Below are 14,567 nucleotides of genomic sequence, written 5' to 3'. Positions count from 1 at the left end.
AATGTTTTCCCACTTCTTAATTGAACTGCTTGGCATTCTTCTGCTATTTGCCTTGATAGCTGCTGCTTTGTTTGCTTAAACTGTTCTTCCATATGTATATTAGCCATCCTTGTCTCTTGTAATCTATCTTTGAATTCAGCTAGCTGCTTTGTTAGAAAATCCAATTGCTGATTGAATTCAGCAGCGTGTTTTACAGTACTGAATTCAGCAGTTACTGTTTTAACCTCTTCATTCATGGAAGGGTTGCTGCTTAGATACAGATGCTGATTCCTGGCAACTGTATCAATGAGCTCTTGAGCCTCTTCAATTGTCTTTCTCATATGGATAGATCCACCAGCTGAGTAATCTAGAGACATCTGAGCTCCTTCTACAAGCCCATAGTAGAAGATGTCTAACTGAACCCACTCTGAAAACATTTCAGAGGGGCATTTTCGTAGCATCTCTCTGTATCTCTCCCAGGCATCATAAAGAGATTCATTATCTCCTTGTTTAAAGCCTTGGATGTCCAGCCTTAGCTGTGTCATCCTTTTTGGAGGAAAATACTGATTCAGGAATTTTTCTGTCAGCTGTTTCCATGTTCTTATGCTGGCCTTAGGTTGGTTATTTAACCACCTCTTAGCTTGATCTTTTACAGCAAATGGAAACAGTAATAGTCTGTAGACATCCTGATCTATTTCCTTATCATGTACTGTGTCAGCAATTTGTAGAAATTGTGCCAGAAACTCTATAGGTTCTTCCTGTGGAAGACCGGAATACTGGCAACTTTGCTGCACCATGATAATGAGTTGAGGATTCAACTCAAAGCTACTAACTCCAATGGAGGGTATGCATATGCTACTCCCATATGAAGCAGTAGAGGGGTTAGAATATGACCCCAGAGTCCTCCTGGACTGTTCATTTTCACTTATGTCCATGATGGACAAAGGGATATAACTTGGATTGATTTACCTTTTTAATTATTTTATTTTATGGAATGAGGACAACTTAACCAAAAATAAAAATAACAAAAATGATGATTTTCAAAAAAGTGAGGAGAGAAAAAGTGGTTCGAAGGTTTTGAAAAAGATATGATTTGGAAAAGATTTTAAAATTTTTTTTTTTATAAAAAATAAAAATAATTAGTTAATAAAAAAGAAATTTTTGAAAAAGAGGGAAGATATTTTCGAAAATTAGAGAGAGAGAGAGTTAGTTAGGTAGTTTTGAAAAAGTTAAGAAACAAACAAAGAGTTAGTTAGTTAGTTGAAACAAATTTTGAAAAGATAAGAAGTTAGGAAGTTAGAAGAGATATTTTTAAAAGATATTTTTGAATTTAGTGAGGAGAGAGAAAAACAATAAGATAGTACAAGATTTAAAATTTTTAGATCTAATGCTCCTTGTTTTTGAAAATTTTGGAGGGAAAACACCAAGGAACACCAAACTTAAAAATTTTAAGATCAAGACACAAGGAAAAACTCAAGAACACTTTGAAGACTCACAAGAACACAAGAACATGAAGAAAGAACACCAAACTTAAAATTTTTAGAAAACCAAACCAAAATTTTCGAAAACCAAAGGGAAATCAACAAGAAAACACCAAACTTAAAGTTTGGCACAGGATTTAATAGAAAAATTATTTTTGAAAAAGGTTTTAAAAATATGATAGCCAATTACCATGAACATAAACACCACGTTCTAAATAACAGAGCTATAAGTTTAAAGTGTTTTAACAAGGGATAAATAATAAAAGACTCTAAACCAAAAAAAAAAAGAGAAATTTTTCCTAATCTAAGCAACAAAATAAACCGTTAGTTGTCCAAACACGAACAATCCCCGGCAACGGCGCCAAAAACTTGGTGCACGAATTGTGAATCACACTTTTCACAACGCGTACCACTAACCAGCAAGTGCACTGGGTCGTCCAAGTAATACCTTACGTGAGTAAGGGTCGAATCCCACGGAGATTGTTGGTTTGAAGCAATCTATAGTTATCTTGTAATTCTTAGTCAGGAAGTCAATTATGTTTATCAGTTGAATTGTGAATAACCGAGAGAGCATAAATTAAAGATTACTTGTTATGCAGTAATGGAGAATATGTTGGAGTTTTGGAGATGCTTTGTCTTCTGAATCTCTGCTTTCCTCTGTCTTTTGACTCACGCACACACGTCCTCCTATGGCAAGCTGTGTGTTGGTGGATCACCGTTGTCAATGGCTACCTTCCATCCTTCCAGTGAAAACTACGCTCACGCGCTCTGTCACAGCACGGCTAATCACCGGTTGGTTCTCGATCCGGTTGGAATAGGATTTACTATCCTTTTGCATCTGTCACTAACGCCCAGCCTTCAGGAGTTTGAAGCTCGTCACAGTCACTCAATCCTTGAATCCTACTCGGAATACCACAGACAAGGTTTAGACTTTCCGGATTCTCATGAATGCCGCCATCAGTTCTAGCTTATACCACGGAGATTCTGATTAAGAGATCTCAGAGATACTCATTCAATCGGATATAGAACGGAGGTGGTTGTCAGGCACACGTTCATGGTTTGAGGAAGGTGATGAATGTCACTGATCATCACCTTTATCACAGTTAAGCGCGAATGAACATCTTAGATAGGAACAAGCGTATTTGAATAGAAAACAGAAATACTTGCATTAATTCATCGAGACACAGCAGAGCTCCTCACCCCCAACAATGGGGTTTAGAGACTCATTCCGTCAGAGAATACAAAGTTTAGATCTGAAATGTCATGAGATACAAAATAAGTCTCTAAAAGTTGTTTAAATACTAAACTAGTAGCCTAGGGTTACAAAATATGAGTGGATTATGATGGATGATGCAGAGATCCACTTCTGGGGCCCACTTGGTGTGTGCTGGGGCTGAGATTTAAGTGAGTCACGTGCAGAGGCCATTTGTGGAGTTGAACGCCAGTTTTTGTGCCAGTTTGGGCGTTCAACTCCAGCTTTTGATCCTTTTCTGGCGCTGGACGCCAGAATTGGGCAGAGAACTGGCGTTGAACGCCAGTTTACGTCATCTTTCCTTGAGCAAAGTATAAACTATTATATATTTCTGGAAAGCCCTGGATGTCTACTTTTCAACGCAATTGAAAGCATGCCATTTCGAGTTCTGTAGCTCCAGAAAATCCACTTTGAGTGCAGGGAGGTCAGAATCCAACAGCATCAGCAGTCCTTTTTCAGCCTGAATCAGATTTTTGCTCAGCTCCTTCAATTTCAGCCAGAAAAATACCTGAAATTACAGAAAAACACATAACTCATAGTAAAGTCCAGAAATATGAATTTTTCCTAAAAACTAATGGAAATAAACTAAAAACTAACTAGAACATACTCAAAACCATATGAAATTAACCCCAAAAAGCGTATAAAATATCCGCTCATCAATCTCCTTGTCTATTTATTTATTTTTCTGTTTTTTGTTTACTATGCTTTATGTTTATTTATGTTTGTGTCTTTACTACATGATCATTAGTATCTAGTGTCTATGTCTTAAAGCTATGAATTTCCTATGAATCCATCACCTTTCTTAAATGAAAAATGTTTTAATTACAAAAGAACAAGAAGTACATGAATTTCGAATTCATCCTTGAAATTGGTTTAATTATTTTGATGTGGTGACAATACTTTTTGTTTTCTGAATGAATGCTTGAACAGTGCATATGTCTTTTGAATTTGTTGTTTATGAATGTTAAAATTGTTGGCTCTTAAAAGAATGATGAAAAAGGAGAAATGTTATTGATAATCTGAAAAATAAAAAAATTAATTCTTGAAGCAAGAAAAAGCAGTGAAAAACAAGGCTTGCGAAAAAAATGGCGAAAATAAAATAAAAAAAGAAAAAAGGAATAAAACCAAAAGGCAAGAGCAAAAAGCCAGTAACCCTTTAAACTAAAAGGCAAGGGTAAAAAGGATCCAAGGCTTTGAGCATTAATGGATAGGAGGGCCCAAAGGAATAAAACCCTGGCCTAAGCGGCTAAACCAAGCTGTCCCTAACTATGTGCTTGTGGCGTGAAGGTGTCAAGTGAAAAGCTTGAGACTGAGCAGTTAAAGTCGTGATCCAAAGCAAAAAGAGTGTGCTTAAGAACCCTGGACACCTCTAATTGGGGACTCTAGCAAAGCCGAGTCACAATCTGAAAAGGTTCACCCAGTTATGTGTCTGTGGCATTTATGTATCTGGTGGTAATACTGGAAAACAAAGTGCTTAGGGCCACGGCCAAGACTCATAAAGTAGCTGTGTTCAAGAATCAACATACTGAACTAGGAGAATCAATAACAATATCTGAATTCTGAGTTCCTATAGATGCCAATCATTCTGAACTTCAAAGGATAAAGTGAGATGCCAAAACTATTCAGAGGCAAAAAGCTACTAGTCCCGCTCATCTAATTGGAGCTAAGTCTCACTAATAATTTGGAATTTATAGTATACTAGTGGCTCAACAGGCACTACGTGCCTGTTCAGCCGCTTTTCTATTATTTTTAAGAAATTAATTTTATTTTATTTGTTAATATATTATTCCCTCTTTAAATTTATTAGATAAGTATTTTTTTATTTTAATATTCACGTGATCTTATGTATATCATATTTTATTAAATTAATATTACTATAAAAAATCTTTAAAATATTAAATTATAAAAGCTCGCAATAGAGAAATATATATATTATCAGAAAAAATATAATTTAAAAAATGATAATAACATTATCCTAATTCAAAAAGAGTATACATAAATTAAAATATATGTTAGTTATTTACAAAAAATAATTTTTACTTAAATGTCATGAATATTCATATTTGTCTTCATATATTTTAAGTGGTAGGTCAAAATATGAATCTGAATATGAAGAGGCCTTCATTTTTTTTATAAATTGTGAAAGATAGAAGAAATGTGAATGCTTATTTTTTTCGTTTTAAATATCAAACTGTAAGAATAATTAATAAAAAAATAGGAGAGTATAAAAACTGTGTATTTAGAAAAAATCATTCATAATTCATCATACATCTCCTTATCAATAACTTTTTGAGTTTTGAAAAACTGTTAGATTTATTGACCATAAAAATAATTATATAAACGCTTCAATATTATTCAATTAAAAATTATGTGTAACAAAATCAAAATATAAATTTAAAAATATTATTTACAAATTTAATATTTATAAACGTTATTAAGTTTAATTATTTATTTTTAATAGTATTTAATTTGAGACCGAGATAAAAATTTATATTCAAAAGACTCTTTATCTTCGTGCATAATTCCAATTGTTAAAAAATATTTTATTTTTTTAATTTTATATTTAATTTTTAATTTTTTTTAATCTCATTATTTTTTTAAAATTTTTAATTTATATTTTTATTATATCCCCTTACTATATTAAACACTATTCTTTCTCTTACTATCTTTCTCTAAACACATACTTGTCATTGTCTTATCGCCATTATTATATTTCCTTGTTTTCTTTTCTCATTTTTTCCTTCTCCTTCTACCTTCTCTTCACCCGACCGTAATTAATTATTACCAAGTATTATTATCGCAACTTTTAATCTTGTCTATCACTTCGATTTATAACCATCTATTATATATTAACTTTTATGAGTTGTTGAAGTTTCGTTAAAAAAAGTAAGACATAAAGCATTTAAAATTTTTATCCAAATTATCAAATTAACTTTTAGAACGTATAAAATTTATAAATTTAAATTAAATAAGATATTAAACAAATTTAGTATGTTGTTATTATAGGTAACAAAATCAAAATAAAAATTTAAAAGCATTATTTACAAATTAACTATTTATAAACGTTATTAAGTTTAATTATTTATTTTTAATAGTATTTAATTTGAAGTCGAAATAAAAATTTATATTTAAAATACTATTTATCTTCATGCATAATTCTAATTGATAAAAAATATTTTAATTTTCTTTTTAATTTTATATTTAATTTTTTTAAATTATCTTTAATTTTGTTATTTTTTTAAAATTATTAATTTATATTTTTATTATATCCCTTTACTATATCAAACACTTTTTTTCTTATTATTATTCTTTATACACATACTTGTCATGGTCTCATCGCCATTATTATATTACCTTGTTCTCCTTTCTCATTTTTTTTCTTCTCCTTTCAGCTTCTCTTCACCCGACTGTAATTAATTATCACCAAGTATTATTATTGCAACTTTCAATCTTGTCTATCACTTTGATTTATAACTATCTATTCTGTTAACTTTTATGAGTTGTTGAAGTTTTGTTAAAAGAAGTAAGACATAAAGTATTTAATTTTTTTTTTCAAATTATCAAAATTTGATGTCAATAATCCTAAAAATAATATCAAAATATATTACTTTTAACTAAAATAATAAAAAAATACATAATTGTAAGTTTTTAAACTAATAATTATAAATTTAAGTCGCAATTTAATATAGTACATTGGGACAAAAGGCAACCATTACTATTCATATTTGACTACTACTATCTAAGTTTTACATTTATTTTATTATGCACATTAATTTAAGTGTACTTTATTATTTTATTTTACATGTTTTGAAATAATTCCATTGTATTATAAGGATGAGATTAACTTTCATAATCTAATGCGAATCTTTTTATTATTTTGTTTGTTATTTGAATACTATCTATTTAAAATAGTTACTTAAAGTAAAACACTATATAAAAGAGATAGAAAACTTTTAGATTTATCGTTCTGGTTTGCTTCTTATTAATCCTCACTTAATATACTCAAATTTAATGGCTTTGATGGTGGTGAATTTTTGTAATTAGTTAAAAAATTTTAACTTTTTCTTTCTCTCTCTACGATTTTGAACAAACTCAATTTTATTATTAAATAGTTTTTTAAGTTCAGAATATTTTTAACCTTTTGTATAAAAATTAGACTTAATAAATTACCAAAATTTAAACCTATTCTCTTGAACTACTTTTTGATCGTATAATTGGAATTGTTTAAACGGAAGATCATTAGATCCCTAAAGTTTTTAAAGTAAAAGAAAAATACAATAAAATAAATTAATTAAAAAATCTATTAAAATAAAATAGTTTAAAAAATAGAATATATATATAGAAAAAATAATAAATTAAAACTTACATGGCTGATGAGTTAGAAAAATAAAGAGAAGAAAATAATTATAAAGGTTGAAACAATAAAAAATGTATAACATATTTTTTATTTTGACACATTTAAACGGTATATGTAAATCTAATAATTAATAAAAAATAATATTATCTAATGTAAAATAGATTAAAAATAAAAAAGAGATTAACAAAATCAATTAACAAAATTCTTATCTTAAGTCACCAGATCATTTAAAAAATCAATTAACAAAGTTCTTATATTGCTACATTTGTTGTGTTATATGTCGAACTAATAATTAATAAAAATAATATTATCCAATGTAAAATAAATTACAAATAAAAAAAGAAGTTAACAAAATATGTGTGAGAATTTTTCATTCTATTGATAGGTGTAGGCTTTTTTTTTATCTTTTATATGTTAATTATGTGACAAATAAATAATATAAAATTAACTAATTTTTTTGCAATACAATTTAGAAAATTAATAAATGTCAACCATAGTACTCTATATAATTAAATATCAAATCCAGTACTCTATATAATTAATAGCTTAGATAGTTTAGGAAATTAACATATTAATGTTTTTAACGAATCTTTGATGGGTAAGAATTTTCTTGCGTCCTATATATATGCAAATCAAATAACTTAGCCAATATGCAAAATAAATAATATTGTGATAGATAAAATTAATAATTTAATTTATTTTCAAAGTAAATATTTATGTATTCAAATTTTGAACATAATACTCTACATAATCAATATTTTAAAAAATTAAGAAAAATATTATTACAAAGTAATTTAAAAAAAAATAAGTTAACAAAATATTTATGGAACTCTTTCATTCAATTAGTGATAGGTAAGGACAAATAAAAAATATAAAACACATATCAAATAAAAAAAAATTGTTTTCTTTCTGTATCAAATTGATAAGACAAAAAAAATTTTCTTTCTACATTAAATTGATAAAAAAAAAGATATAGTAGTATTTTCATACGAATAAATTAAAAAGGCATAGGAATGAATGAAAATATAGATTAGATAAGTAAACTAAAGAGAAGAAAAGACATAAGTGGATGTTATATGTGAAAGTAGTAACTGCTGTAAATCTGAATGAAATTAACAACTGCAGATGAAGGCAATGGAAGAAGACGAAGGGGAGAGTGTTGAAGAAAGGAGAATAACAGAACAGCAAGAAAAATACAGAAAAGTAAAAACTAAACTACTGAAAGGATAACGTACTCAAAACAAAAGGATATAAATTAAAATTAATATAAAATTAAACAAAATATGAACATGATAAAGAATGCGAAGACATTGATAGAACAAACGATATAAACTAAAACTAACATAGAATTAAACAAAGCATGAATATATTGATAGAACAAACGATATAAACTAAAACTAACATATAATTAAATAAAGCATGAAGATGATGAAGAATGTGAAGATATTGATATTCAAACCAGTCCATTTTCTTTTTATTTATTAGCAATTTGCAGACTGTCTTACATTTTTTAAAATTGTCATTTTAGTGGGAAGTTATTGTATTTTTCAAAACAAATTTTATGTCTATTTTGTTCTTATAATTTAGTTTCCAAAATAGTTTATTGTAGGATTAATATAGTCCAAAAAATTGGACACCAAAATCATAGTCAACTCTCTGTATTGGCTCTATATATTGTTATTAGACGTATAATATATATAATACATATATATATATATATATATATATATATATATATAAGAAAAATAATAAATTAAAACTTACATGGCTCATGAGATAGAAAAATAAAGAGAAGAAAATAATCATAAAGGTTGAAATAATAAAAAATGTATAACATAATTCTTATCTTGCCACATTTAAATGTTATATGTCAATCTAATAATTAATAAAAAATAATATTATCTAATGTAAAATAGATTAAAAATAAAAAAGAAATTAATAAAATCAATTAACAAAATTCTTATCTTAGGTTGCCAAATTATTTGAAAAATCAATTAACAAAGTTCTTATATTGCTACATTTATTGTGTTATCTGTCGAACTAATAATCAATAAAAAATAATATTGTGGTAGACAAAATTAATAATTTAATTTAGTTTCAAAGTAAATATTTATGTATTCAAATTTCGAACATAATACTCTACATAATCAATATTTTAGAAAATTAAAAAAAAATTATTGCAAAGCATTTAAAAAAATTAATAAAATATTTATGAAACTTTTCATTCAATGATTTCAATCATTGATAGTCAAAGACATATAAAAAAATAAAAACAGATATCAAATAAAAAGAAACTATTTTCTTTCTGCATCAAATTGATAAGACAAAAAAAATTATTACTGTTTTCATACGTCAAAAGTTGGGAATAAATTAAAAAAGCAGAGAAATGATTGAAAATATAGATTAGATAAGTAAACTAAAGAGAAGAAGAGATATAAGTGAATGTTATGCGTAAAAGTAGTAACTGAATGAAATTTGCAACTGCAGTGGATGAATGCAATGGAAGAGGATGGAGGAGAGAGTGTTGAAGAAAGGAGAAGAACAGAACAGCAAGAAAAATATAGAAAAGTAAAATCCAAACTGCAGTGGATGAAGGCAATGGAAGATGTGTTGTTATAGTTATAGAAGTAACAAAACTGTTTTCATTTTAGTGGGAAGTTAATAGAACTAACAAAACTGTTTTCATTTTAGTGGGAAGTTATTATATTTTTCAAAACAAATTTTATGTCTATTTTGTCCTTATAATTTGCTTTATTAAATAGTTTATTGTAGGGTTAATATAGTCCAAAAAAATTGGACACCAAAGTCATGGTCAACTCATTGTATTGGCTTTATATATTGTTATAGATTCTATTCTTTTTATCCTATTTGATTTTCAGTTGCTTAGGGATAAGCAACAATTTAAGTTTGGTGTTGTGATGAGCGGATAATTTATACGCTTTTTGGCATTATTTTTAGGTAGTTTTTAGTATAATTTAGTTAGTTTTTACTATGTTTTTATTAGTTTTCAAGAAAAATTCATATTTCTGGACTTTACTATGAGTTTCTATGTTTTTCTGTGATTTCAGGCATTTTCTGGCTGAAATTGAGGGACCTGAGCATAAATCTGATTCAGAGGCTGAAAAAGGACTGCAGAAGCTGTTGGATTCTGACCTCCCTGCACTCGAAGTGGATTTTCTGGAGCTACAGAAACCCAATTGGTGCGCTCTCAATTGCGTTGAAAATTAGACATCTAGGGATTTCCAGCAATATATAATAGTTCATACTTTGCCCGGGTTTTGACGACGCAAACTGGCATTCAAACGCCAACTTCCTGCCCTATTCTGAAGTTAAACGCCAGAAACAGGTTATAAACCAGAGTTAAACGCCACAAACAGGCTGCAACCTGGCGTTTAACTCCAAGAGAAGTCTCTACACGTGTAAAGCTCAATGCTCAGCCCAAGCACACACCAAGTGGGCCCGGAAGTGGATTTCTGCATCATTTACTCATTTTCTATAACCCTAGTTACTAGTTTAGTATAAAAACTACTTTTAGTGATTTATTTTACATCTTTGGACGTTTAGTCCTCAGACCTAGGTCTTGGTCATTCTGGTTGCCCCTCTGGGACCGAAGCCAATTAACACTATTATCACTTATGTATTTTCAACGGTGGAGTTTCTACACCCCATAGATTAAGGTGTGGAGCTCTGCTGTTCTTCATGAATTAATACAAAGTACTATTGTTTTTCTATTCAATTAAAGCTTCTTCTTATTCTAAGATATTCATTCGCACCCAAAAACATGATGAATGTGATGATTATATGACACTCATCACCATTCTCACCCATGAACGCGTGCCTGACAACCACTTCCATTCTACATGAAAACAAGCTTGAATATGTATCTCTTAGCCTCCATTCCGAAAGATCGGAGTCTTCATGGTATAGGCTAGAATTAATGGCGGCCATTCCTGAGATCCAGAAAGTCTAATCCTTGTCTGTGGTATTCCGAGTAGGATCTGGGTAGGGATGACTGTGACGAGCGTCAAACTCGCGAGTGTTGGGCGTAGTGATAGACGCAAAAGGATCAATGGATCCTATTCCAACATGATCGAGAACCGACAGATGATTAACCGTGCGGTGACAGTGCATTTGGACCATTTTCACTGAGAGGACGGACGGTAGCCATTGACAACGGTGATCCCCCAACATACAGCTTGCCATGGAAAGGAGTATGAATGATTGAATGAAGACAGTAGGAAAGCAGAGATTCAGAAGCAACAAGCATCTCCATACGCTTATCTGAAATTCTCACCAATGAATTACATAAGTATCTCGATCTTATTTTATATTTTAATTATATTTTAATTATCAAAACCTCATAACCATTTGAATCCACCTAACTGAGATTTACAAGATGACCATAGCTTGCTTCAAGCCGACAATCTCCGTGGGATCGACCCTTACTCACGTAAGGTTTATTACTTGGACGACCCAGTGCACTTGCTGGTTAGTTGTGCAGAGTTATGACAAAGAGTTCAGATTATATTCGTGCGTACCAAGTTGTTGGCACCATTTTAGAGATCACAGTTTTGTGCACCAAGCCCAACCAACGATAAAAGTGTATTGCAAAGTAAAGAAATTGTAGAAAAATGTGACATTGCCATTACAAAGTAAATGGTTGATGCTTCTGTGCCATTTAATGCAGTTAATTCAGCATATTACCAACCAATGATTGATGTTATTGCAAACATGGGTGCAGGATATAAAGGTCCAAACTTTGGTAGAGTTCGTGGGTATTTGTTGAGTAAGTTGGTGGAGGATGTGAAAAAGATGATTGAACAGTATCGTGAAATTTAGAAGCGAACTGGATGTAGTATCATGGCTGATGGATGTACTGATCATTGTAGGCGCACTTTACTTAACTTCTTGGTTTATTGTCCTAAAGGAACTATCTTCCTAAAGTCTGTTGATGCTTCTCATGCCTCCAAGACTGCTGAATTATTGTTTAAGCTTTTTAAGGATGTTGTCAACTTTGTCGGTCCTGAAAATGTTGTTCATATAGTGACGGACAATGCTACAAATTATGTTGCTGTTGGAAGGTTGTTGGAAGCTAAATTCCCTAAGTTGTATTGGTCTCCTTGTGCTGCGCATTGTATTAATTTGATGTTGCAAGATATTGGAAAGTTGAATGAATTCAGTGAGATAGTTTCACATGCTTCAAAGATTACTAAATACATATATAATCTTTGTCATCCACTGTATCTTATGAGGAAGTTTACCGGTGGACGAGAAATACTTCGTCCAGCTCCAACTCGCTTTGCTACCAATTTCATAGCTTTACAGAGTATTCTGGCTCAAAAAAATGCATTAAGAGCTATGGTAACTTCTAAAGAATGGACAATCTCAGCCTACTCCAAAGAAGCTAAAGCTAAAACATTTGTGGATCAAGTTTTAGACTCTAAGTTTTGGAATCAATGTACAGATGTTGTCAAGCTTACTGAGCCACTTGTTCGTGTGCTTTGTATTGTGAATAGTGAAGATAAAACTGCAATGGGTTTTATTTATCAAGCTTTTAATATGGCTAGAGAAGAGATGGTGAAGAGGTTTTGACGAAGAAAGAAGATTATGGAGCCTTACTTGAAGATTCTGGATACTCGTTGGGATTCACAACTTAAAAAAATCTCCATGCTGCTGGATATTGGTTAAACCCTGCTTTCGATTCAATGCTGTTGAATTTGAAAAAACATAAGCAAACCACTTCTGGCCTACTAGATGTAATTGAGAAATATTCATATGATGATCCAGAATTGAATACTAAGTTAACAAGTGAGAAGAGAATATATTCTAATGCTGAAGATGATTTTAGAAGACAATCTGCACTGCGTAAACGAAGCACAGTGATGCCAGGTAAATATTTTATTTAGTTTTATCTTTCTTTATTCGTTTATTTACTTAAAAAAGCTAATTGTAATTCATTGCCTCTTTTGGTTTTAAGACCAATGGTGGGAATCTTATGGAACTGGAGCACCAAATTTACAAAAGTTAGCCATTCGTGTTTTAAGTCAAACTTGTAATTCTTCTGGTTGTGAGCGAAATTGGAGTATTTTTGAACACATCCACACAAAGAAGAGGAATCGGTTAGAACATCAAAAGCTTAATGATCTTGTTTTCGTTCATTATAACTTGAGGCTACAACAAATGTATCTTCTATAATTATTTATCTAATTTTAAAAAGTATTGTTCATTAAAATTTAATCTTTAGTTTAGTAATTACATAACTTGATAACATAGGAATCTAATGAGAAAGCAAAGCTATGATCCAATTTGTCTTGATACATTTGATGACCATTCAGATTGGATATTGGAAGATTCACTGCCGTTTTTAACTCCTGAAGAGGTTGATGCTCTACGAAATGATTTGGCAAATATGTCCATTCAACCAACTTTGGATGATCTTGGTAAATTCTTCAATTGCTTGAATATTTTAATTGTCAGTTGCTATTACGAATTATTCTTGATATTGATTTGTCAAAAATACACAAATGTAGATCAATTAAATTTGGAAGATGACTAAGATAATGATGGACCAAGTAACAATGCTATGGAAGATATGGATACAAATCAAAATGAGGGAAATGTTGATCAAGCTCCTAATTTTCTCTATGAAGATGTTGATGCCGACTTTGAACTCACCCCTTGGACTTGATTTAATGATTGTGTTATCTTTAACTTGCTCTTGTTGATTTAAATTGAGAACATATTTTATACTAGAAACTAGTTTATTAACTCTTCTTTTAGATTATTAGTTATGTTTAAGACTTGATATTTGATTATTAATGTTTGTAAGACTCGCATTTTAAGTTTTAAGACTTTATTTCAATTTTATTAATATAATTTTATATTTTTTTAGTTATGACCAGGCTAACCGGGTGAATTAGTGACCCACCAGTTGAACCAGTGACCCGATCATATGACCGGGTTAATTACCGGTTCGGTTCTGATAACTATGCTTCTAATTCTCTTTCCTTGCTAAGAGATTTCTTAGTTATTAATTTATTTTCTTGCCATTTTACTTTCTTGTTCCTTATTTCAAAAAACCTAAAAATATACTTTCCCATAACCAATAATAAACTACACTTCCCTGCAATTCCTTGAGAGACGACCCGAGGTTTGAATACTTCGGTTAATTTTATTGGGTTTGTATTTGTGACAAACAATTTAAACATTGACCGAGGATAATTTGTTGGTTTAGAACTATACTTGCAACGCGACATTTTTGTGAAAATCTTTACCGAAAATTTCCTCCGTCACCCACGCGTACGCGTGAAGAGGAATTTTGCCAGTGACGCGTATGCGTGACCCAGGCGTACGTGTGACAAGCGGCTTGTGACCTCACTAAAGGCAATACGCTGGGGGCGATTTCTGAGCTCAAGGAGGCCCAAATCCAACTCATCTCTGATGCTTTTGAACCCAAAGATTGCAAGGAAATGTGGGGGAGTAGTCATAGTATAGTTTT

The 14,567-nt window shown here is 30.5% G+C and overlaps 1 protein-coding gene across 1 annotated transcript; it reads left to right on the top strand.

Annotated features, from left to right (window-relative positions):
- Nucleotides 1-11,725: 11,725 nt before the first annotated feature.
- Nucleotides 11,726-12,661, top strand: LOC112735188 (uncharacterized). Its single transcript, XM_025784756.1, has 2 exons — nucleotides 11,726-11,844; nucleotides 11,959-12,661. Exons 1-2 carry the CDS (start codon nucleotides 11,726-11,728, stop codon nucleotides 12,659-12,661), a joined length of 822 nt encoding a protein of 273 aa, XP_025640541.1.
- The last annotated feature ends 1,906 nt before the right edge of the window (nucleotides 12,662-14,567 follow it).

This window comes from Arachis hypogaea, chromosome 13 (assembly GCF_003086295.3).
Source record: "Arachis hypogaea cultivar Tifrunner chromosome 13, arahy.Tifrunner.gnm2.J5K5, whole genome shotgun sequence".
NCBI classification, from domain to species: domain Eukaryota; kingdom Viridiplantae; phylum Streptophyta; class Magnoliopsida; order Fabales; family Fabaceae; genus Arachis; species Arachis hypogaea.
This window is presented reverse-complemented; position numbering and strand designations above follow the sequence as displayed.